General features: G+C 43.6%; 1 protein-coding gene across 1 annotated transcript; it reads left to right on the forward strand.

Moving 5' to 3' along the window:
- Positions 1-415: 415 nt before the first annotated feature.
- tle3a (TLE family member 3, transcriptional corepressor a) lies at positions 416-22997 on the forward strand. The gene is made up of 21 exons (XM_056765813.1): positions 416-1582; positions 2136-2307; positions 3008-3108; positions 3336-3399; positions 4870-4914; positions 9418-9480; positions 9609-9713; positions 13530-13728; positions 14581-14588; positions 16696-16818; positions 16900-16950; positions 17303-17455; positions 18102-18231; positions 18555-18712; positions 19260-19333; positions 19554-19803; positions 20050-20297; positions 20380-20527; positions 20616-20766; positions 21052-21128; positions 21498-22997. The coding sequence occupies exons 2-21, from the start codon at positions 2284-2286 to the stop codon at positions 21603-21605; spliced, it is 2280 nt and encodes a 759-aa protein (XP_056621791.1). The 5' UTR covers positions 416-1582; positions 2136-2283; the 3' UTR covers positions 21606-22997.
- Positions 22998-24500: the final 1503 nt, after the last annotated feature.

Consider the following 24500-nt stretch of genomic DNA (forward strand, 5'->3'; position numbering starts at 1 on the left):
ATTTTAATTACTATTAAGTTCCCTTGGTTCACAGAAACGTAAATGACATTAATATGACTTTATTGGTACATGGGTAACCTGTGATTTATGAGTGAGGGATTTTTTTACGTTATTAAGTGTTTGCATGCTCCTTTGCGCCTTTGTTTTATGTAAGGCTCTCATTACCACGTGGTAGTAACAGATTGTTTGAACTGGAAAGAAAAGCCATTCGAAGCTAATTAAGCAGCCATTCCAGGCACTATTCACGGGCAGAAAAGCGAGAAGCACAGGCATTTGTCAGCGCTTGACCCCGCGTGGTACTGATTGACAACGAGCCTTCTTGAATGACAGCCTTAACCTTTACCGTCCAATTGCAGCCGAGAGAATATGACTGCTACTTCGTGATTGGCCGAGAGGCTGTAAAGCCGCAAAGGGAACCCACGTGGGTCCAGTGGAAGAAACGGCACAGGATTGGGCGCTTCTCCTGAGCTCAGACATGGCCGTTGTACACAGAGATCAAACCAGAACAATCATCTTATTCCCAACGCTAGCTATCTGTCCATCTTGATGATAGGTCATATTCTTATAGATGTACACGTTGCGGCGCAAAATTATATTATTATCGTGACATTGGCTGGAGACAGTCGGAATTGAACGTGCACCATTTAAATGCGAATAAATAAAAACCTTTATGGACTCTTCCTAGCCAGACAAAATCTTTTAACTATAAATCATAATTTAACCGAGCCATCAGTCAAAATAACACAGCTAACGTTACATTAATAAAAGTCTACTTGTCTACAGCACGACTACCATTCATAGTTTGCCGTTTCCCTTAAAAAAAGAAGACATAATGATATATACGTTGATGTAAACATATTATGCTTCAACAGAATAACGCGATGCAATTCATATGTTGTTGTCTATTTAGGTGTAAAGGGAAATTATTGTGTATTAGTATTATTTTCACGCTGACGTCGTTCCACTTTGTTTAGAAATACCTAGAAATGTTCAGCGACTGCATTGCAAGCTACCTGTTCTGATCTAAAATGGCGAGCATGATGTCATACATCAGGGCGCAGTCCCCACGTGGGGACGCAGTTCTGCAATTGGACGGCAAGGCAAAACTCTCCGTTCTTTCACCCGATTGGTCGGAAAGAGGTGCTCTCGCGGCAGCACAGCCCTCGTGTCAGTAGACTGTCTGTGTGTGGCACTGGGTTGCATTGCTGGACGAAGGGGAAATGCTCGAGCGACGAAGAAGTACAACGTTACACATTTAAACCTTCCAAACCTCCTCAAAATCGGAAGTACTTTTCTGGCAGTGTTTTCTGGGGGATTACGCGAACATTTTCCCGTGCCGTGGAGTTCGGCGTTTATTATCGCTTTGCCTCGGACCTGCGCTCGGAGAGACAGACTCTCCTCGAGTCGCCTCTTTTCATAGAGAGAGAGCGCGCGCACGGGAGATGTTTCTTGCCGTTTGCGCTCACCGGGAACCGTTTCCTTCGTTCGAGCTAGAAATTAAAGCGGTGATTTACATTTCAGAAGTTGTTGGCAGTTGCTGATACGGTGGAAGCTGTTCGGCAGTTCGGACGCACAAAGACAGGTACGATGGGCTAGCAGGTTAGCTAGCGATAATAGCTTGTTATCCAACCGAGTCTTGAATGGCTCCTCACACACAGGCTCAACTCATCACTCTGTTGACTTATTCCGGTTATACTATGTAATATGACGACATAGATGTGGTATTGTCAGTTGCTAACAAATAATTATCTAAAGATATTGTATTGCAATATTATTACGCGCGAAACGTGTCGTTTCGCTCGAGCGCTCTGAATGTACGTTAGTGGTTTTCGTGTTTTTCGAGATGTAAAGTGCTGATTGTTCAAGCCCGATCATTAGCTTAAGAGCTTGTAGAAATTCCCAGCCAGCGGTGGCAAACAACATTACAGCGTTTAGTTAGCAAGGTTAGTGTGATATTTTTTCCAACAATAAACCGAGTTCTTTTTCATGCGAACGCACGTAAAACTCTTTCCGCGTCCTGTTGTCAACCGCAAGTTATTGAGTTTCAAACCGTCGTTATGAACCCGTGCTTTAATTCAAGGTTCTCACGTCTCTTCCTCGTCTGTTTGTTTGTTTTTCATTGTTTGCACGAATAGGGAAAGGGAACGAGCGGCGAAGATCTGATAGCAGGAGGATTTTGCCCCCCAGCGTCGAGTGGGCTTCGTGTCCGGCTGATTGTTTTGTCGGGTACAGTGGACACCCCCGCAAAAAAAGAGCTCCAATAAATAAAGGATACATTACAAGATGTATCCACAGGGCCGGCATCCGGTAAGTTGGGCATCTTGAACTGATATAGAACATAATTGCTACATCTGCATCAGTTTAGCTGGAGAGCAAGGGCACAGCCGTCCGTCCATGACGAACGGCATCCTTATGTTCATGATGTGCACCCTAGTCCCTATGTCTGTGATAATGCTTTGAAGTGAAAGAGAAAGGCAATTGGAAAGCACCTTTAGGTTGTGGTAAAAAAAACACTATTCGTTAATGAAGTACTTAATGGTGAGGAATTCTGTTGATCCTCTTTTTGTAAATGTGTTTGTTCTCAGTTTTCTACAGTTTTGTTTACCACGAGCACCTGGTTCAGTCTTTACGTTAAAAATAAGAGAGGGAGGGTGAAAACAACAGTATTTTACAGGCGCGGTTTGGCACGCTTGGACCCATCCAAGCGAGGCGACCCCATTTCTCCCGCTGGTGTTTATGTGAAGCACTAAAACGGCTGCCCCTTCAGGCAGACCCAGAACTGTAAAGATTCCCCTGCCTCTTTTGTCAGAATGCTACCGGTGCTCCAGCTATATCCCAGATGTCACTGTAGCGTAGATGTCACACCAGCCCTCATTCGGGCTGAAATATTAGAGCCGCTCTCCCAGGGCCCAGAATGCATTAGAGCCTCGCTCTGCAGTCGGTGGAAAACAAATTTGGTTCTCCGAGGATGTAATTGAGTTTGATTGATGTGATGGCTGTCTTTCAGGCGCCCCACCAGCCTGGTCAGCCAGGCTTCAAATTCACAGTGGCAGAGTCCTGTGACAGGATCAAAGATGAATTTCAGTTCCTGCAAGCCCAGTATCACAGGTAATAATTTAAAGTCATATGCCTGAAAATAGCTTGTAAATTACAGTTCGGCCAATTTGTGTTATATTCAGATGCAAACAAATCGGTTCAGTGTTTACTTGGGTATTAAAATAAATTATTTTGCCTTAAAATGAACTCTATGAAAAACGTGTTATTTGTTCATTCTGTGTGTGAAGCAGTGATAAAAAGGAACTGTTCTAACTGGTCATTTCTTTTACCGCACGCAGTCTCAAAGTGGAGTACGACAAACTGGCCAATGAGAAGACAGAGATGCAGCGCCATTATGTTATGGTAAGAGTAGCCAATATTCAATCTGCTGTCATATAGAAGAGCTGAAGGTAGATGGCTTGTTTTATGTCTGAGGTAGTGTTTTTTTGTGTGTGTGTGTGTGTGTGTGTTTTCGAGTGTGTTTGTGAAACCCCCTCTGGTGCTTTTAGTTCAGCCTCCTGCTTTATTAAAGGGCCCTGACTGACTGCTCTTAGCCTCGGGCCCTTTCATACACCACCCCTTAGCCGTAGGGGTCAATGACCACAGCATTGTCCCCTTTTCTCCCTCCCTCCTATTTCCCCCCTCTTCTCCCCCTTCTCTCTACCTCCCTCTGTGTGTGGATCTGATTATTCTCCAAGGAGACGCTGCTTTCAGACAAATGCATGGCCGTAAATTGGGTGAGGGGTGATGGAGGAGTGCCAGAGGCGTCTGTGGGAAAATACCCAATTGCAACAGAAATCCAAAGCCTCTGTATTATTGTTTCTAGGATAACCAGATTTTACCCACAAACAAACAGCCATATAAATTCAACGTTAATCTTAATCACAAATTTAATAATTTACACAATGCCAACGGGCTAAATCCAACCGTATATATTTCAGATCAAAACAGCCTCACGGTAGGATTTAAGATAAAGAGAAGGAAAACAAAGCATTTCACGATGTAGCTAAACAAGGTTAAACTGTGGAAGTGTATTCTCTTATCTTGTGTAAACACGCAAGCGATGACTTTAACCAATACCCAGGGACGCTAGTTAAACATTCCATTCACAGGAAAAAGCATGTCAGTCATAGAGGAGGAGGAGAGGTTAGGTAAACACAGTGTAGAATCCCCACGTTGACTGTTTGCGCTGATAGTGTCAGCATCTAGACTTGCAGAGGACTGTTGAGATTATGGGGAAACCCTGTTTTTTCTTCAAGATAAATATGGCCTTTTTATGTGAACAAAATGTTCTTTATATAGTATGCAAAAGCTTTTAACATACCACATTTTCAATTTTAATGTACTACTATTTCCTTTGTTGCAAAAAAAATTCAGAGTAGTTTCAAGGGCCTCAGAACAATAGAAATTCATAAAATAACAAACTATTTTGTCACTAGTTGTTAAAGTTTTTTTTGTTATGCTAAGCTGTAAAATGTAATGGCCTAGAAATGGAGTTTTGTCAGTGCAATCTTTATAAAAGGATTAAAACAAATTCAGTATTCACAAATTACTTCCATTCAAAGTCTTGGAATTCTGTTAGTCAAAAGGTGGCAAAGATTTTTAGATATTCATTTGTGTTCCATTATAAATATCATACGCAGAAAGACGAGCTGTTGAGTTATGAAATCAGTACACGTTTTTGATGTGCCTATCAAAAGCCTGATCTTCTCTTACCACATGATGTTTTCCTAGAATCTGACTTTCTTTTCCTCTGTCTCATATCAGGTGGATATGTTTGATGTGGCTCAGATTGTACAAAAACTGAATACTTTCTCTCTTCCTTTTTTCCAGTACTATGAGATGTCCTATGGGCTGAACATTGAAATGCACAAACAGGTATGTATCCTTTTGATCCCTGTTCACACAATCTCTGAGTCGCAGACAGATCTATGAGAGCACGCTGTGTGTTTATACGTCAGTCAAGGCAGTCGCACCGGTGTGTAAGGAGACAAGTGAAGTGTGCTCTGTAGAGATGATGAGAGAGAGTCTGTGGATTGCGTTCTTTTGAGCAGTGAGAAACCCGCTTAAATCAGGACTGAGTTACAAAGACACACACAATCGGTCAACCCTCTTTTCGTGTTTGTGCTGAGCAGAGTGTGATCAGACAGCTTTGATAAGATTAAAGAAAGGACTTTGGCAGGAGGGGCCATGTGATTTAATGAGGGAGCACAGTCTGCTGAGGAACTATTATGTAAGCACATTTAAGACAACCAATATAAATTAACTCTAAGAGGAAAATATAGACTGCCGTTAATTCATTTGGTCCGATCGATTCTTATCCTGCATTTTCTCAGTGTATGTGATATTCCTTTGATATTTTCCTCCAAATTTTGTCTTGCCAAATTTACAAAGACTAATCTGATATACCCTGGCAATATTTTGATGTATCGCACATTTCCTGTCCCCTAGGTAATAATGAGATTGTGCTGCACACCAGATGTAGTTAGGCCACCTCAAGAGACAACCCAGTCTGCTCCCCCTCACCACCATGCGAAGGTTAATGGCATCTGGGTGGAGCTGGTGGATAGCGATCCATCAGTGTCCATAGGGCAAGTTCTTTGCCTGTCAGGCCCCTTGCCTCTGTTATGGCCCCTGTTAGCCACTTATCTACTTGCTAGCAGTAGAGGGACATCAGTGTGAGAGAAAAGAAGAGGAGGTGATTGGGGGTGTAGGGTGTTGGGATTGTTTCTATGTAAACGGGTTAATCCATTTCAGCGTCTTGACTTTCATCAGGGACTGCCACAGAGACCATAAATTGTCCAGCTATGTTGATCCGGGTTAAACTGAATCTGGGAACGAGTGCCAGGCAGGGAGTGGTTAACCATCCGAGTTAGCACAGATTGCCAGATCCGAACCGCATTATTCTCATCGCTGAGGATTTATTCCGACTGCCAGGCAATCCGTTTCTCTCCCATTTCTTTGCAGGTGCTTTGTATTTTAAACAGTTGAGTCGTAATGCGGATTTTAGAATGCACGCTGGTGTCTGATACCTGCAGACAGCCACGGTAATGGCAGCTGGTCCATGTCAATGGGCTGCTGTGATGACTGAGGTGCTCTCAGTGTGGATTATTTCGGGTCGATCTGCAGAGTTTTTCTTACCTGTTGTGAGACTAAAGGGAAGCTTGCACGCTCCTCCTCACTGTCAGACCCAGATTGAGCCAGTCTGCCCTGGCTTGACACGGGGACGCTGATAAATGATTTATAAGGGATGCCGTAGGAAGTGTTTGCTAACGGCTGGATTGTCCCTCTCTATGTGAGCCAAAGTAAACTGACTGCCTCATTGAGGTGAGTACACAGAACCTCTGTTAAAGTAGCGCTGAATGAGGATTGTGGGAATCAGACCTGCCTCATGTTTTTGTTGGTTAGGTCGCAAATCCAGGTAGCGAGGAATGTAGCAAGGTTGCCATGCCGATCGATGCAGGTAAATTTGAATGATGGAAAAAGCCCTGTTAAGCAGCACGCTTGCCTCCGCCACATATATATGTATATATATATAGACCTTGTTATACCTTTAGTATTGAGTGTAAGGCTGTCAGAGAGCATTACCACCCTCTCACCCCTGCAGAATACAGGGCCCATCACCCCGGCTAGGTCAAGTATTGTTTGTGATGGAGACACATGCCTGGAAGGACCAGTTGTTTTCCTCTATATTCAATGCTCATCAGCGTCTCACTCCATTCTGCTGGCGCTGATGGCAACAGACAAATAGCTTTCAGCATGCCATTGACAGCCTGGCCCTGGAGTGCTCTTGAAATGGTGCTAGACAGGTCCGAGTACCTGTAATTGTGTACCAGAGCGTGAAGCTCGCCACTTAAGAGGCAGGCTTTCATCTGCTTAAAGTGACATCCCATTTTTATCTGCGGTTGTAGCTAAAAGCTTGTCTGCTCGTCCAGCTCAATGCACAGTGGCGCTTTCATCACAGTAGCACGCATTATAAGCAACACATGCTAGCTTTTTATGTACGTTGCCGTTGTCTGACTTGTTTTCCCCTGACGGTGGGATTGTTTTTGTAAGATAAAGTATGAAGCTTTGGAGTGAGCGTCAGATAAGACAACCCTTGACCTCACTCGGCCAGCTGTCAACGTCGAGTTAAGCCCTTAAGGAATGCGTCCGATGCTCCCCAGCCCACCGCAAATCCTGTCAAATGTTAGGCTGTTATTGACGCGGTTTATCTCGGCAAATAAGGATTATACACTGAGCGGGTTTTTCAACCGGTTTTGTTGATGCAGTCTTCTGGGGTTTTCTTCTGGGGTCTAGTAAGGTGTCTGAAATCTAAACCACTGGTACTACTTCTTGATCCTGTCATGTTATGTTTAACATGACAGCTTTTGCTTGACTGTTGTGTATGGGACCGTATAGAGCAAAATAAATGGTAGCATCATTATAGAAATGTGAGCTGAAAAAGCATTTTTATTGTTTGTAACTGATAGGAGGGTACAAAATAATGTTTTGTTGTGGTAAAGTGATGCACAGTAAAATTCATTTGGGAAAAAACATTAGTTTAATCTTTAAAACACTGATCTTTAAAATGTAAACACTCCTTTATATTGTGCATTATGAAGTCTTTTTTACATATTGTTGTAACTGGATGTCTTTGATCTAGGCCATCAGATTATGCTCAGTATATCCTATTTCTCTATTTTTATTAAAAGAACATATTGCTTACCCTGACACACGTCTATATTCCTGGGAGTGAGTTAAACTTTCTTGGGCGTTACAGCGTATCTTGTAAAGAAATATTGTGTCTGGCTCCTGCAACTGCTTGGCATTTTCCGCAATATGTTATAAATAATTTCCTGGTTGGCACAGCGGCTTGTGTTTGCCATTGAAATGAAAAATAGAGGCGAAATCCCTGTGATGTGTTTGTGCTCCGTTCTGGCCCTGGCTTGAACTGAGCTTCATAAATTCTATAGATGATGTATCTGTAGCAGAGTTATTTTTCAGAGGCTTTCCTGACGCTCTCCTTTGGTCTCGGTCAAAGCCAGTGCCAGACCTGTGATGTGAGCTCCTTTCATCACTGGAAGAGGCTGTGATGTCTGCCGTACTGTTTGCTGCCGGCTTCTGATGATGGAAGGGGAGAGATGGAGCACATCCTGCTGTAGCCTTTGGGTGAAGAGGCCTGGTTTTACCCCCCATCCCTGTTCTACTGTCATGTGTTCTCACAACGACCCCACATCATCCTCTCCTATTGCTCGCCTTTTTATCCTCCATTCGTGCGCAGCACTCATCTGATCGACAGGCCGAAAATTCAATTTAATGACCTGCCTGTGTGCACGTAATATGATTTTACAGGCTGTTACGGTCAAGCTGAGGTACCATTTGCATAATGATCGGCGCGCGATAGGAGACTGGGCCTGCTCGGCTGCAGTTGCCATGGAAACGGTCAGGCGGGTGGAGAGAGAATGAAGGTCGGGTCCCTGCGGTGGGCTAGATGAAGGGGGGACTTGTGGGTGGGATGCTGAGAAAATGAAGGTGGGGTCTGGTGAGGGCGGTGTAGGCCCCAGCCCTTGTCAGGTCTGGACCTAATCCACCTTTGTTCATTAGACACAAGTGTGACATAATTAGAATAGGGACCTTTTTTGTTGTGTTTTTTAAATACTTAATGTGGACATATTCAACATGTTAAGTTGAAAGAGGTTAATTTTCATCATATATTTTGCTTCGTTTTCCTAAAGCACCAAGGATGCTGTAATGTTTCAGCTATGGATTCCATTTAAATCACTTTTGTGCAGGTTTTGGATGGTGGAAAGTCATAAATTGGGGATTTTCAAAACAGGTTTTTTTTTGTGGTCAGCACTTAAGTCTTTTATCACATTTGTCTGCTTCCAACATGTCCACAGGGAACGTCTGCATTATTTAACATCTGCTAAACAACAGGATTTGGCAGTAATTTTGTTGTGAAGAGAGCCATTTGAAATGAACAGAATCAGCCTTGAACAACTGCTGCAGGGTTTTCTTTAATGCGATTACACAAAAGTGGTGATGATAGTTAAGGTTTAAATGTAAAGTTGAGAGTGAAGAGGTGTGTGGCAGTACGCTGTTCCTCTTGGCTGATAAGAGGTGAAGTGCTGTGGTCCTCTTAACACAGCTCCAGTGTATCTGGCTCATTCTCTGTGTGGTTTGGAGTGTTCACTCATCGCAGCTGTGCTCTCTCTCCCCTGGGCTCTCATAATGTTTTAAATATTTCACATGTCAATATCACGCAGTTTGGAGTGTGCCGAGTCAAGCGGTTCTGATTGCCGTGGTAATTGGCTAAATCGTTGGGAAACGCTAAAAAGGCTTAGTTGTGCACTTTAACAGAAGTAAATTAACACTTTTTTCTAACTTTTTCTTTTCCAGACTGAGATTGCCAAAAGACTCAATGCGATTCTAGCCCAGATTATGCCTTTTCTGTCACAAGAGGTGAGCTTTTCATAGATTCAAAACATACCGTTTTTATTTCCTTCATTTTGACTATTATTAAAAAGTGTCATGTTTTCCCCCCCAAAAAATTGACGCTGAATTTAATCATTCTCTCTCCCCTGTTACAGCACCAACAGCAGGTAGCACAAGCTGTTGAACGTGCTAAGCAGGTGACAATGACAGAGTTGAATGCCATCATCGGGGTACGTGGACTTCCCAATCTGCCTCTCACCGTGTGTATACCTCTTTAATTACTACTTTTTACCCAATGTAAGGGGCAAACCTGTACTTCTATTGATACATAAATAAGAATAGATGCTTTAAAGTGTTGTTAACCATTTTGAGACTGATTTAAAAACCTAATAGTTTCTTTAAACATGTGCAGGTTTGCTCCTCCAATTAATGTTTGGAAAATGTATTTACATATGAAGTGCATGCGTTAAGTGTTTTTATTGTATTTTTGTGGCTTTCTTGATTGAAGAAGCATGTGTCTAATTTGCGTGCATTACCGTTCGCCACTAGTTGTTTATCTAATGTAAGGCCATACAATGTTCCTCTTTATCTAAGCTTTATTTAGTACAGTTAAATGTAGCCCATGTCTCCTTTCCATTCACAGTTCCCTGAGTCTGTGTCTAAAAGCTGTACAGACCTCTTTTTAGATAGCTTTGATTAGACCACACCTTTAATTAGGATACCTTTAATTAGATCAGGTTTTACAGAGGAGCTTCATTCCTCTCCGCTGACCTGGATTGTGTTAGCGGACAAATACGATCTTGCACACACACTCAACGCTACTACTACCTATTTGTTTTCCTAGAAATGCTCACTACCTCCTAACAGTTGCTTATTGATCAGTGACAAGTGACCCGGATCCCTATCAACATGTAGAGAAAAAATCTGACCCCTTTGCATCCGGAGCAGATTACAGAAGTTGACCTTGCTTTGATTTGTCGCTTTAAGGTTTGCCCTACAAATGAAAAATCGAATAATGGGGAGGTGAAGGGTTGATGGTGGGTTTGCGTCATCTGATATCGGAATTCAATTAGATCTTTAACCGTGACTGTTATTCTTACATAATTACTGGAGTTAAGTCTGAAGGGGGCAGGCATATGGTTGCTCTTAAATTCTGAGTTATCTTCTGGAAAGATCGCTATGATAGCTCTGATGTTATATTACAGCAGAATAATTTAAGAGGTTAATAACCCTTCAAGAATTGAATTTGGACTGATTCTTTTGAAGAGCCATAATAAGATTACATTTTACTGCCTGGCCATCACCTGACATCATGCAGTGCTTAAGAATAAGTAAAAATACAGTACAGGTTTTAGCTTTGAGAATGTTTTCATGCCATGTAGGGGTGTTTGTCTCCCACAGCACGCAGAAAGACACTCGCTTGTTTGAGATAGACATAAATGTTTTTTGAGTAGGGGAGCATTTGTAATTCACCTAGCGATTCGTGTGTGTGCTCACGTAGGTGCCAGAGTCTTCATAAATAGTATAAGTCAGAGGTGAGACGAGTGCTACACACACACTTTTTTCTCTGAGCAGAAACCAGCATCTCTTATTGATGAACCTCAGAGCCGGTAATGGGATGCATCTAGGGCAGCTGTTTTTTCTGCTGTGCTATGTCTTTGATCAGAGGTCTTAAGATGGCCTTCTCGTGCTGCTCAGCGTTTCTGCCCGGACCAGTGTGTTTATCCACACTAGTCCTAATTATTTTAGAAAAGAAGAAGCTTTCTAATCCACACTGTCCTTAGTTTTCACTCCATGCTCAATTTTGTTCTTATTTTAGTTTGGTCAGGTTTTAGTGAACTTTGTGTTGTTTTTGCCTAGATCAATTTTTTGGATCTAATTGGCTGGTCCTTAATGAGCGAGTCTTGAACCATTTTAGAGTACTAAACAGAGATAAAATAGGCTAAAAATAACATGGAAATAGTGTTTTATGCACATTTAGAAAATGTGAAACTGTTGTGTTTGTTGAAATGTTGTTTATGTGCATGTAAAGATGGTTCACTATTAAGACCGCCCCCTCCTGTGCATTGAGCCCAATTAAGTGTGTTTGTAGCCAAGAGGGCGATTCAGAGGGCTTTATGTTTTGATCTCTCTAAGGCCTGCACGTTGCATGGATACTGCACAAAACCCAAGAGGAGGTTGTTTAGCTTAGACGCCTGAGAATAGAAGTGTTTGTCTGATTTAGCCGCTTATAATTATATATGTCCGTTGTTCATTTTTACACCGTGCCAGCGTTCAGTGTTTTGCTGTGAGAGAAAGATTAGCACCAGTTGAGAAGGTCTTTATGTAGGAATATTAAATTACTGGAGGCGTCGGTTTTAGTTCTTTATTTTCTCGTCTTCATGGACAGGGCTCTAATGAGGGTTCACTTATTGTCCACGCATATTACACATCAGTGGCTCATTAGCCGGAATGAGCAGGGAGGCTCTCCCTCATGAATCAAGCGCTTCTTTAATTTCCCATGCGGTCAGTCATCTCGGAAGCCACACACAATCGCTTACTTTTTATTCCTGGTAGTTCTTCACTTCCTGACATCGCGCCACGACACCGCCTCTCATGCAACTCACTTCCACTCTCGTCTTGCTATCTGCCTCTTTTTCTCCTGCCCTTTCGCTTCCTCCCTTTCGCTTAAAGTGCCACCCACACTCGGTGCCTCTCCCTGACACGTGCACACCTCGCACGCTTCTTTATCACATCTCCTCACAGATCCACACTCAGAGGCACAGCTCATAATTGGCTTGGCAGCTCTGTTGTGTTGGGGAGGGTAAGGTTGCAGGTTCAAATCCCAAGGCGAGCTCTTCTATATACCATTCGCTCTCCTGCCAATCTCAAAGGCCCCGAGCCTCAATATACAGCCAGCTGTGCAAATAATCCGCAAAGCTGTTAGCAATTATACTCAACCCGAATAAGGCCTTGTGATGGACATCTTTATAATGATTTACCCACTGGAAAGGGCAAGCTTTTGGAGCATTCCAGACTTATAAATAAGCCTTTAGTATTGATATTTACTTATGGCATGGCATTAATGACCTGCTGGTAATTCTGAAAGGTTGTACCACCACGCTCGCCGTACATAGCCAATAACATCTACCCTTTCCATATCGAGAGAAAAAACAGGGCTGGATTCTTGGATAATGACCGTAAATGGTCATTGATTGACTCTGGGTTTGATAAAAGTCGGGAGGTATATGCTATAACAACCGCTTGAATAATTCATTTTTCCTGCGGATGCTAATAAATTGCTGAGGATGGGTTGTTGTTTTTTTTTAAACTGATGGCTCCGCTAAGTATTATTTAACCTTGCTTTAAACTGCTCGCTTCCCATGCTGAGTGGTTTTTAATACTCATCAGTTTCCTCCAAGCTTTTCAAATATTGATGGAGGTATTGGAGGCTTGAATGCGTGCCAACACAGGACCCCTCGCTCTTGGCCGCCGCCGCACATCGTGCACACACACACACACGAAGGCTTAGCCCAGCTGCTGTTCAAGTGCTGTTTAAAGTTTGGTTTTCTCGAGTGACTCATACTTTGGGTAATAACCAGACACAAATGTGAGGGGAGTAAATATAGCTGTCCAACGTTTTGATGGGGCTAAGGAGCAGGTGGTGTTAAGCCAATGAGCTGACAGCATTCCAACGCCTGCTGTCTTTAAACTGTATCTTAAATAGGGCTTGACAACTCTCTTTTGTTAGAGCAAATGTAGGAGCGGGAGTTTTTCCAGTATTTGTTAATTAGGTGAATGTACTGAATCGCATGCCTGTTTTTGTACAGCATTGAAGTCGCAGTTAATGTAAACTCGCCTCACACTAAAGCTTTTAAAATTTGAGGTTATGCAGCTTGCGGCAACATAAAGACAGAGTTGTTTGCAGGTTCCCAAAATATGACTCGCAAGTGTGTGAGAAATTGTAAATATCTCCCTGACCCCCACCTGTGCTTCTAAATAGGGTGGCCCAAAGACCGTATGTGTGTGTGTAGTTTGTTGTGTATTCCTCTGTTTCTTTCCCTCCGGCCCACTTGTCGTCTGTTTCTACAAAGCAGCAGCAGCTCCAGGCCCAGCACCTCTCTCATGCTGCCCACGGTCCTGTGGCTTTACCCCCTCATCCGTCTGGCCTGCAGCCACCAGGAATCCCTTCGGTCACCGGCTCTGGCTCGGGCCTGCTGGCTCTGGGAGCTCTGGGAAGTCAGCCACACCTGCCTGTGAAAGATGAAAAAAACCACCACGACCTGGAGCACAGAGGTAAGGAGCACACACACTCACACACATATACACTGCTCTCATTTAAAGCCAGAAGATTGGAACATTAGCTGCTCAGTCATAAAGACCTCTTATGTGAATAAAGCTCTTGTCTCATAACACCCCTCCTCTGTGGTTATTTTTGCTGCTCTTATAGGCTGCTGACATTATTGACCTTCTTAGGTTGGCTTTATAAGAGTACTCTGCTCTTATGACTTTCCATTTAGATCTAAAGGCCCTTTTAAAATTTAAAGTATGTAAAGTGATTAAAGGAATAGTTCCTCCAAAAATTAATGATGAAGAATTCATCATGTCTTTAGAAACAGGTTTGCTCTTCTTTCAAAAATTATTGCAGTATGTTTTCTATACAGTGACAGGGAATGGTGACCATGGATTTTCAAGAGAGATTTTCAAGACTTGAATTTCGATCTGTTCCTCACACAAAGCATTTGTATGACTTGAAAAGAAGTGTAGTCATATGGAGTGCTTTATGACTTTTATAGCTTTTTTTTCTTTTCTTGAGCTCTTTGTCCTTTGTATCACCTGTTTAACATTTACTTTTATTGACTAGAAGAGTGCAGCTTGAGCAAAGTTTTGAAATGTTTTGAGGAAGAGTAAAGTGCAGTGTTTATTTTTATATTCTCTCGCTCAATTTGGCAAGGCTAGAAAGGGACACATGCTAATGTTTTTCTAACTGTGTTGTGTACATAATATGCATACTTTGCCTGCTGGTGCAATCCTCCCTTATCTCTGATTGTCAGTTGGTCAAGGTAACTGATTTTTGTTTATCTCTGTTTTGTTTTGTCTTGCCGTTCCGCGTGTCTTTCAACACTGACCGGGGTCTGCTGACTACAGAGAGCACAGTAAGTATCAAGTTACTAGTATCTCCCCCTTCTTTTCTGTGTTTAATAGCTATGTTCCAGAACCCAGTGAGCTGTCTAAAGAAACAAAACCTTGTAAATGACACAACTAGACTATAGCTTTTTCTGAGTGATGTGACTCGTAGGTGATCACTAAAGGTTGATGTTAGCATGATGCTAAGCTAATGAAGTGAAGTGTAAAATATATAGTTTAGTTCAGTTATTTTCTTCCCAAAATGTGCAACATTTATTACATATTCTTTGAGTGTTATCTACAAAGATGTGTAGTGATGCTTTAAGACGATGCCTGCATAGGCCATTCACTAGGTTCCGGTACAGTCAATCTGTCTTAGTTTTACTGGGTGAAAAGCACCTCTTGGCCCATTTCATGCCTAAGAAAATTTCCATTAATGTAAATGTCAAGTAAGATCCTTCATCCTGAAGCACACGCAACTCATGCACGAAAGTGTAATCTGCGTTCATTAAAATGACTAATAGAGAAACAAGCTTTTTATGAAATAAGCACTCGCATTTCTACGCAGATGGGAAATGACTCGTATTACAGCGTGCAGATTAGCTCGGCTCTATAATTTTATCACAATTAAAGACGACGTCGGCTCCCTCCCTCCTTTGTGGGATTTATTTTATCCCTCTCTCTCCTCCTCCCCACTCCTCTGCTATCTGGGCTTGTTTACCGCCCCTTCTTTGCTTTCTTTTGCTACCGCGATAAATATGTATGAGCACAGACGCGGGAATTGTTTTCCTCCCTCTCATCTCCGTGCCCTTGTAAGAGGCATTTATTCAACGGGGTTTAAATCTCTCTGATGGCTTATTGTGGCCGTGAGATTGGGTTTCTGCTCGCCCGGCGAGGTCTGAATGGGTGCAGTTATGTCTGAGGCGAAGGGAGCTCCTCTGGCAGTGAGACGTCAGGCTGCAGTTGTGTGTTTGCTGCCTCTGCTGTTGTCTAAGGTCATCTGATAGCATGCTGGTGACTATGCTTAATGAGTCAGGCTAAGCATCTCTTTAAAGGTCAGACATCATGCAAAGAGAAAGAGAGAGAGAGAGAGACTGATTCTGTTGGGCTCTCGGCCCAGTCTGATACTTCATCTTCTCGGCTTAATATCCATTCACGCTCGCAGTGATCTGGAGACCTTCCCCCCCATGATTCTTGTCACTTCACATTAACTGAAAGATCTTGGGAAGGAGTGAATTAAGCTTTAGAAGCTGGATGTTGTCGAGAGCTCTTGGAAAGGCCCAAGTTATAGTAAACTCCCTTTTCCATCTGAAGTTTACAGATGAATCGCTAGCTGGGTGCTTGAATGAACATGGAAGTACACTGAATAGTCACCACAATCCTTGTGGATGTAGATTTTTTTTTGTGCATTTTTCCAGACTATAGTCATTGTCTAGTTGGACCGCTGGCCCACAATCTTCTATGGGACGAGGACCGGGACATATCCACATGTGATCCAAAGATCAATGGCTATTACATGCTCCCAAACACAAGTCGGGTTCTCACAGATTTTTTTTGGCTCTCACAGATAAAGGGTCATTGTCTTTACGTGTTTTCCTGTAGCTGTTTGTTGTCTCTTCCAGAAGATTAAGAGAGTGAAAGAAGGAAGGGAGGCTGGTGGGGTACTAAATACAAGCCGCTTTTTTGTCTGGTTAACTTCGTCTACTCTGTAGTACGGCCAGCACACTTTTTGTGTTTAGTCTACTGTGGGTTGTTAGATACGGCTTGGCAAGTCTTACGGTATTATGTTAGATCCGTTTTTGGTTTTTGAGTCTGCGGGTTGGAATGGAATAGATGCTTACGGCTTTTAAGTTTGTGGTGTGATAATAGTTATTGTCCCCTTTGCTATTGTTTTCTAAGCTTGGATCTCTGTCAAATGCAAGTGCCTGTCAGTGTCATGGCAGCCATTTCAAAATCTGAACTGACTATTTCCTTTTTCATGTTACATAAAACAAAGTGAAATCAGATTTGAGTTGAAGTGTAGGTACGTTTTTTTCAAAATAATGCGGAAGTCATATGGGGTCTGAGGGTGGTTTTCATGCAAAATGAATGAATAAATTAGGTTGTAGTAACCTTTCCGGTCTGTCTCCTCCTCAGAACAACTCCATCTCTCCGTCAGACAGCCTGCGCACAACCAGTGAAAAACACCGTGGCTCATCTGATTACAGTCTGGACTCCAAGAAACGCAAAGTGGAGGACAAGGACAGCATGAGCCGATATGTGAGTTCTGTGACCTGTAATATAATAGTGTTTGTAATGAAATGCTGATGCTTACCTTCTGCATCATTATTGTGTTTTCAGGACAGTGACGGAGACAAAAGCGACGATCTGGTAGTTGATGTTTCCAATGAGGTGAGATGTCTATATAGATATAAAACTATTTATACTACAACACTCTTCAGTTCTTTTAATGGTTTGTGTCGATTTTCTGTAGCTACTGCTTTGGTTTGTTGATATGTAGTCTCAAAGGAGCTTGTTCCTGTGTAGAAACATAAAAAGTTACTTGCATGCACATGTACATTTGGTTACTGCGTTATCAGCAGAATAAATAATTCAAGGCTGTTGAATTATTGAAAATTAACACACTGTAATGTGGGGTGCAGTCATGTTTTAATAATTCAACAGTCCATCTTCAGTTATTCCTTACATATGTCTTGGTTTAATATTAATTATTAACTTTACTCCTCACATTTTTATGTAATAGGACCCTGCCACACCCAGAGGCAGTCCCGCCCACTCCCCACCTGAGAATGGCATAGATAAGCCACGCCCTCCTAAGAAGGACACGCCCAACAGCCCTGCCTCTGTGGCCTCCTCCGGCAGCACCCCCTCCTCTAAGAATAAAGAGCACGGTCATGTAAGGATCTCTCTGTTATATGGTTCTAATATCATACACATTAACTTGTTTCAGCGTTTCTGGATCTTTTAAACTGTAATAATCTGTGTTGTACCCTTAAAAGTTTGATGATTATAATCTGGGTCTGTGCCTGTGATGCAGAATTACAGGATATGTTTGAGAAAAGGCTTTGATGAGTGGGGGGGTTCAGCAATGGAAGGCCTTAAGCGCCCCCTGATCTTCCAGTCTTTCTCTGTAATGGCTCAGAAGTGAATGTCTGTTTCTCAGCCTCAGCTTTAAATACATCTGTAAATGTCAGGGATAATGCATTCCCCTAGCTGGATCAGCCATGTCTTCCCTGCTAATATCTCAATGCGTTTAACCATTCTGGTCCTGTGCATCAAAAAAAAAGATTAGCGAGAGAGAAGCGAGGGAAGGATAAAACGAGCCTCATCTCTATTGTAGCAGTAATGGGTTTGGGGATAAATAGCGGGGTTTATAGTTTCGTAGGAGTAGTGAGTTTGTCAGAATTGGATTGGATTAGGTTCAGCCACCACTTAAATCTTCTGCCTGGATGCTGCCTCGTTTGGGGGGATTTGAACTCTGTTTTCACTATCTCACTCTCTGTGTTTCTCTCGCCCCTCCCTTTCCACTTGCGCATCTGCAGAACGACAAATCCTCCACGCCTGGACTCAAATCCAACACCCCCACACCTCGTAACGATGCCCCCACCCCAGGTACCAGCACTACCCCTGGGCTGCGGCCCATCCTGGGCAAGCCTCCGATGGAAGCTTTAGGTGAGTTTATAACGAATGCCCACAGCTTTAGAAAGGATGCCATTTTAATCTGGAACGTCACCTCCGACAAAGTACCATGCAAACACAGCTAATAATGTAACCAGAAGAGAGTTCTTTGCATAAATATAATCCAAAACTTCTGCAAATTTCTAGGCTCGCCTTTTAAACAGAGCTTAAAGCAGATCTTACATAAAAGCATCTTTGAAGCTGCTCCGTATAAAGAGGTCTTTGATTGAGATTTATCTCCCTGCTCCCGAGTTCAGTTCCTTTTCCCGGGGTTGACTGATGCTGATTTATGATTGGATGTGTGTCTCTGACTTTAGCCGCCCCTGCTCTGCGCACCCCCCTCTCATATCCGTCTCCCTTTGCCATGATGGGCCACCACGAGATGAATGGCTCTCTGACCAGCCCCTACGCAGGCCTTCACATCTCTCCTCAGATGAGTGCGGCAGCTGCAGCCGCCTACGGGCGCTCGCCTATGGTGAGTGTGTATAAATTGATCATTCTGGATTATGTTGCTGAGAGATTGCGATGCATCACGAATCATTTTAAGATCAGATCACAACAAATTAAGTTGTAATCAAAATCTGATTGAATTGTGAGGTGCCCAAAGATTTCTACCCCTGGATTAAACTAAGCCTGATCCCTACCTTACCTTTCTCTTTCCCATTTCCTTTCATTTCATTTCTTTGCTCGCTTTCGATCTCTCTCTTCCCCCAAAGCCCCCACCATCAGAGTGGAGGGAGAGCGCGAGGTGATGTAGTGTGTGTGACTGGGTGTGAAATAAGCGTTACATTGACTGGGCTCTCAGGCAACCTCACTGCCTACCGTCTGATTGCTTCATCCTTTCGGGTAAATGAAGGAGCAGTCCAAGAATCACTCCTCTGCGGTTGCATGTTTTTACAGTATGCATCGATCAAGTCGGGTTATATTCAATGGGTGAATGTTTGCACAGAGGCATTATACACAGGTTGTCTTTGTGCTTTTTAATGTGGATTGCTTTTCTGACACGTCTTTTATTGTTGCAGGCGGGTTTCGAACATCCTCATATGAGAGCCCCGGGCCTCCCTCCCAGCCTCACCTCAATCTCCGGAGGGAAACCGTAAGTGTCCAACAGAGTACTAGACGGCTCTCTCTTTCCCACAGTATTTATGTAACGGTTCCGCAAGAGTGCTTAAGTGCACAACCTTTCCCTCTTAATACCTCATTTTAGACTACTTGCTCATATTGCTGTAATTGATTTAATTAAGCCACTTCAATCAGTGCGCCGCTGGCTGCTAGATTACTAAAGAGGTCTCTCTCTCCCTCTCTGTCTGTCTCAGTGCCTACTCTTTTCACGTCAGCGCTGATGGACAGATGCAGCCCGTGCCCTTTCCTCCAGATGCTCTGATTGGTCCAGGGATCCCCCGCCACGCTCGTCAGATTAACACCCTCAGTCATGGGGAGGTTGTGTGTGCCGTCACTATCAGTAATCCCACTCGCCACGTCTACACTGGAGGCAAGGGCTGCGTTAAGATCTGGGACATCAGTCAGCCTGGAAGTAAAAGTCCAGTGTCTCAGCTAGACTGTCTGGTAAGGGCGAAAATCATACTTTTTTTGAACTAGTGCTGTTGTTTATAATACGTTAACTACTACTTGTACCATTTGTTTAACTGCTTATTCTTCAATCGTTATTACAGCATATTTGTAAACCGCTTATCTGCAACAGTGTATTGAAACGTGTATTGGTGTCAAGCACAAATTGAATAAATTGTTTCACTCCAATGGTTCATCTCGTAACATTGAATTGTTAATTCTGTATTGCCTCACGTTCTACAGAACAGGGACAACTACATCCGCTCCTGTAAGCTGTTGCCCGACGGCCGCACTCTTATTGTTGGAGGGGAGGCCAGCACTCTGACCATCTGGGATCTTGCCTCTCAGACACCCCGCATCAAAGCCGAACTGACCTCCTCGGCGCCGGCCTGCTACGCACTTGCCATCAGCCCCGACGCTAAAGTGTGTTTCTCCTGCTGCAGTGATGGGAACATTGCCGTCTGGGACCTTCACAACCAAACCCTCGTCAGGTGGGCAAGAACACAGTTTTTGGGATGGTACTATCGTGAACTGCGTTTTCTTATCACTCACTGTTCTTGGCATGACTTGCAGGCAGTTCCAGGGCCACACAGATGGTGCCAGTTGCATCGACATCTCTCATGATGGCACCAAGCTGTGGACAGGTGGTCTTGACAACACAGTTCGATCCTGGGACCTCCGAGAGGGACGGCAACTCCAACAGCATGACTTCACATCTCAGGTCGGGCCCTCATATTCTGATTCATGTCGTTTTTGTACAATGGGATAAAAAAAACAATGCCGCTCAGACCGTTTTTTCCCGATTACAGATATTCTCCTTGGGCTACTGTCCTACGGGCGAGTGGCTGGCTGTCGGCATGGAAAGCAGCAATGTGGAGGTGCTCCACCACACCAAGCCTGACAAGTACCAGCTGCACCTTCACGAGAGCTGTGTTCTGTCCCTCAAGTTTGCTTATTGTGGTAAGTGTTCTGTGATTCAAACCTCAATGATCTGTTTCATAAATCACGGAGACTTTAGATTTTGCTCTCTGCTTATGGCGGCTAAAATTGAGATCTTTGCATTCCATTAAGTTTGCATTAAGTAATAAAGCCCCACAGCATCTGACTGCTCACAGCTCCCCCAGTTTAACAGAACTTTGATTGTCCTTTCCTACCAGGCTGTCTTTTACTTCGCTTTCTGAACATATCTCCATTTTACCCGTACTCTGTTCAGAACTCTAATTACGTTTGATTTCCCTTGACAAGGTAAATGGTTCGTGAGCACTGGGAAGGACAATCTGTTGAATGCATGGAGGACTCCCTACGGCGCCAGCATATTCCAGGTACAGAGATCAATACAGTCTGTCTACAGGAAATGTGTGGGCTGCTTGAGTCAGTAGAAAGGGCACGGTGACCGCCAGCTGACAGGCCGCGCCTTGATCAGCGGAAATGGGCAGGAGTATGTTATTAACGCTGGGTCCTGACCACTTAGTGCGGATACGGGCCCGCTCGCCTAGCTCACGTCTACCAGTTTAAGAGTAAATAATGATAACCCTTCAAGTGTTTATGACTAAAGGGGCTCGGCTCGTAAGCTAATGCATTGTCTGGTGGGGGGGAAGTGCTTGTATACACGGCCGTCAGCGTTTTCAGAAGACTTTTAAACTTCAAGCTGGATGATTTCACTAGATTCTTTGTGTCTTTTCTTTCCACAGTCAAAGGAATCATCCTCGGTTCTGAGCTGTGACATCTCGGCAGATGACAAGTACATTGTAACAGGCTCTGGAGACAAGAAGGCCACGGTGTATGAAGTGATCTACTAGACTGAGGTAACAGGCTGGTGCGGCTCAGGCCTCTGGAGGAGCGACGAGAGACAAGACAACTTCTCACTCCACTGATTCTCCTATTTAAACAGACAAGAACAGTCTCCATCTGTCTGTCTGACTGCCTGTCTCACACTCACTGACTATATGACTCACCACTGCCCTGATCGAGTGGGGGATGGGGTGATCTGGGCTGTGATACCTGAACTTGGACCCAAACGTGCAGCCCTACAAGACCTCCCACAATGCACCACCAACAGCACACTCAGCCCAGTTCATATGGCACTAGAGATGTTTCCTTTGCTGTTTTTCTTCAATCTTTGTTTGTTGGATTGTTTAATTTTTGTTCCTCAATGTGCTGTGAGGATGTTCCATAATGCATCGTGAAGCAGCGCTTCGTTCTGAAACTTCATCTGTGTGGAGGCTTTGTGAAAAGTGTACATAATGGAGTATTAAAATGCCTTTTATAGATTTATATTTTGGTGTCCAGTTACACTTGTGATGGTTATCATTTTCTCTCTCTCGTTCTCTCCTCGATGCTCAGTTTCCCCTTTGAGGTTTGGAAATTAGATTAAGACCTTTTTTTCGATGGATATTCTGTTCCGTTTTTTTTTCCCCTTTTGAGAAGTTCATTTTCCAGGCTGACCTTTTATGGAAATCTAATTTACGTTTTCTCCCTCCCTCCTGAAAAACAATTTTGAGCTAAATCGCATTACAGAGGCGTTTTTGTAAAATGTCCTGTGGATTTTTTTCGAGTGGCTTAAAGCCCATGCGAGGCACCTGAGACTACAATCGAGGCCTTGCAGGAAGGGCAGTTCATTTCTCAAACAAACTCGTCGAGCATCTATAACTGACTGTCTGCTTGGCTTCAGAGAAAGAGACCCTGACTCCTCCAAGCAGAGGAATCCTTCATCGTGCGAATCGTTCTGGATTTTAAGATTGTATTTACCAATTTGTAGAGGACTACTCTCAAACCTGTGACTTCATCGTGCTGTTGTTATGATCAGGACATAACATCGTGTCTCGTAGTGGAAGACCTGGATTTTGGATAACTTTGTTGTTTTCCCTGACAACCCCCCCCCCCTTCTGATTCCCAGTGATGTACAATGTGGTTTGTGTGGATAGTCTTTCATATACAGGAAGCACAGAGTAAAGAAAAAGTGTCTGCAGATGAGCCAAACGGACCATAACACTATCCTAACACACAGGCATTGCCTTGTAGTCCAGCTTGTTTATAGCATCACACTGTTAGTATCCCCCCCAAAATAAAGAGCAAACGACTGGTAGATACGGACACGTCAAACACACACCAAAGTATGTAGCAAACTGTGTTGTCACTGAAGATATGTACAGTTGTTGATAATTCAATAAACTGTTTTTGTATAAAAATGACACATGCCTTCATTCTCTGTGTACGTTGTAAACTAGTTTCAGAGTTTTGCACATTGACCTTAGAGAAGCCGTATTGTAATGATGCACCAATGCAGAGCCGAACCTCCAGGCACTTAAGGAAAAGCATAACCCTCTCTGCATGTTTTGTTGGTAGTGGAGCACTCTTAATTAGGGGGTCAGCTGGGATGAATGCCCTCTTCAGACCCTCTTTTTTGGCTTGTTCCTGTGTAGCGAGAGGCTCTGAGAACTCCATCCCTTCCCTCTTTAGGGATGTTTTTGTAAGACTTTAAAAGCAGAGTTGGATGGGTTCGGCAATGAAACTGTCTCTCTGCCCCCCCTGCCCCCCACATAGATGCAATTGTACATTTCCCGAGTGCAGCAATATAGCAGCCCCCTTTCTTTCTGGAACTTTCTCGCTCTCAATCAAGAGGTTGAGGGTGAATTGTACCGGGATGAAAGCTTTTGCTCAGTCTGAGTGCCTGACACCGGACGAGTGGATGGCCCGTCAATGGATGGCCTGTTTCCGTTCCTTTTCATGTTTTCAACGGTTCTGCTGCAGACTCCTTTTAATATCCATCTATTTGTCATTGACAATGAATTCAGGTGAGTCTCGAGAGAGCTTGCTTTCGAGAGACGCTGGGTCTTTCTAAGAACGGCGTTTATCAAAGCAGCTTTTTTGTCTGATTAGTGTAGGGTAAAAAAATCAGCAATTCTTTGCCCTACGTTTAGCCTTGCTTGATGTTGCAGAATTATTCATGTTGGCTACGTTAGGGTTTTCCCGGTCCATGTTTGTCTTTTGGTACTAGTGCAGTTTTTCCGGATGTAATATTTTGTACTTAATGGTTAATAAATATGGAACAGTGTGTTAGTTTTTTTATAAAATTACCTTTCCATTAAACCCGTGGCGATGGATGAGGTTTCCACTGGCAAAAACCCGGCACGGATCTGCAAACCAGTAATAATGGCCTAATCACCTGAGCATGCCAGGCTTTAGTTCTATCTGGCATGGATGCGCAAGCCCCCTTGGTTCTGTGTGATTACAGCGTTTGATCTGGGTAATAATGTCTTTACCGTGGCCCCGTAGGCACTGCTCTGCACTAATCCACACAGTGCATTCTAGTGGAATCGCGTTACACAAAGACCACCAGAGTTCTCTGCAGAGGAGTGTGGAAGGGGGTGCCCGTGGTTGCCATGGAGATAGATCCCTTTCCTCTGCTTTTCAATCTCCCTCCTCCTCTGTACCCCCCTTCCACCACCTTCTCTCTCTCTCCTGGGACAGATAAGCATGAGGACAGGTTTCTGTGTTTACTTGACACAGTAGGGCCCTCCAATCCCCGAGCAGGGCTGACCCTGATAACACTGCCTGTTACAGCAGCAAACCACTGACAGTTGATAAGCTGTGGTGCAGTCATCCCCCCCCCCCCCCCATTCTCTCTTTGCCCAGGATAACCACAGCTACACGCTGTGTTCATTTGGATTAGTGTGGATTCAATAGGATTATTC

The sequence above is a fragment of the Triplophysa dalaica genome, chromosome 14 (assembly GCF_015846415.1).
Source record: "Triplophysa dalaica isolate WHDGS20190420 chromosome 14, ASM1584641v1, whole genome shotgun sequence".
Classification (NCBI taxonomy): Eukaryota; Metazoa; Chordata; class Actinopteri; order Cypriniformes; family Nemacheilidae; genus Triplophysa; species Triplophysa dalaica.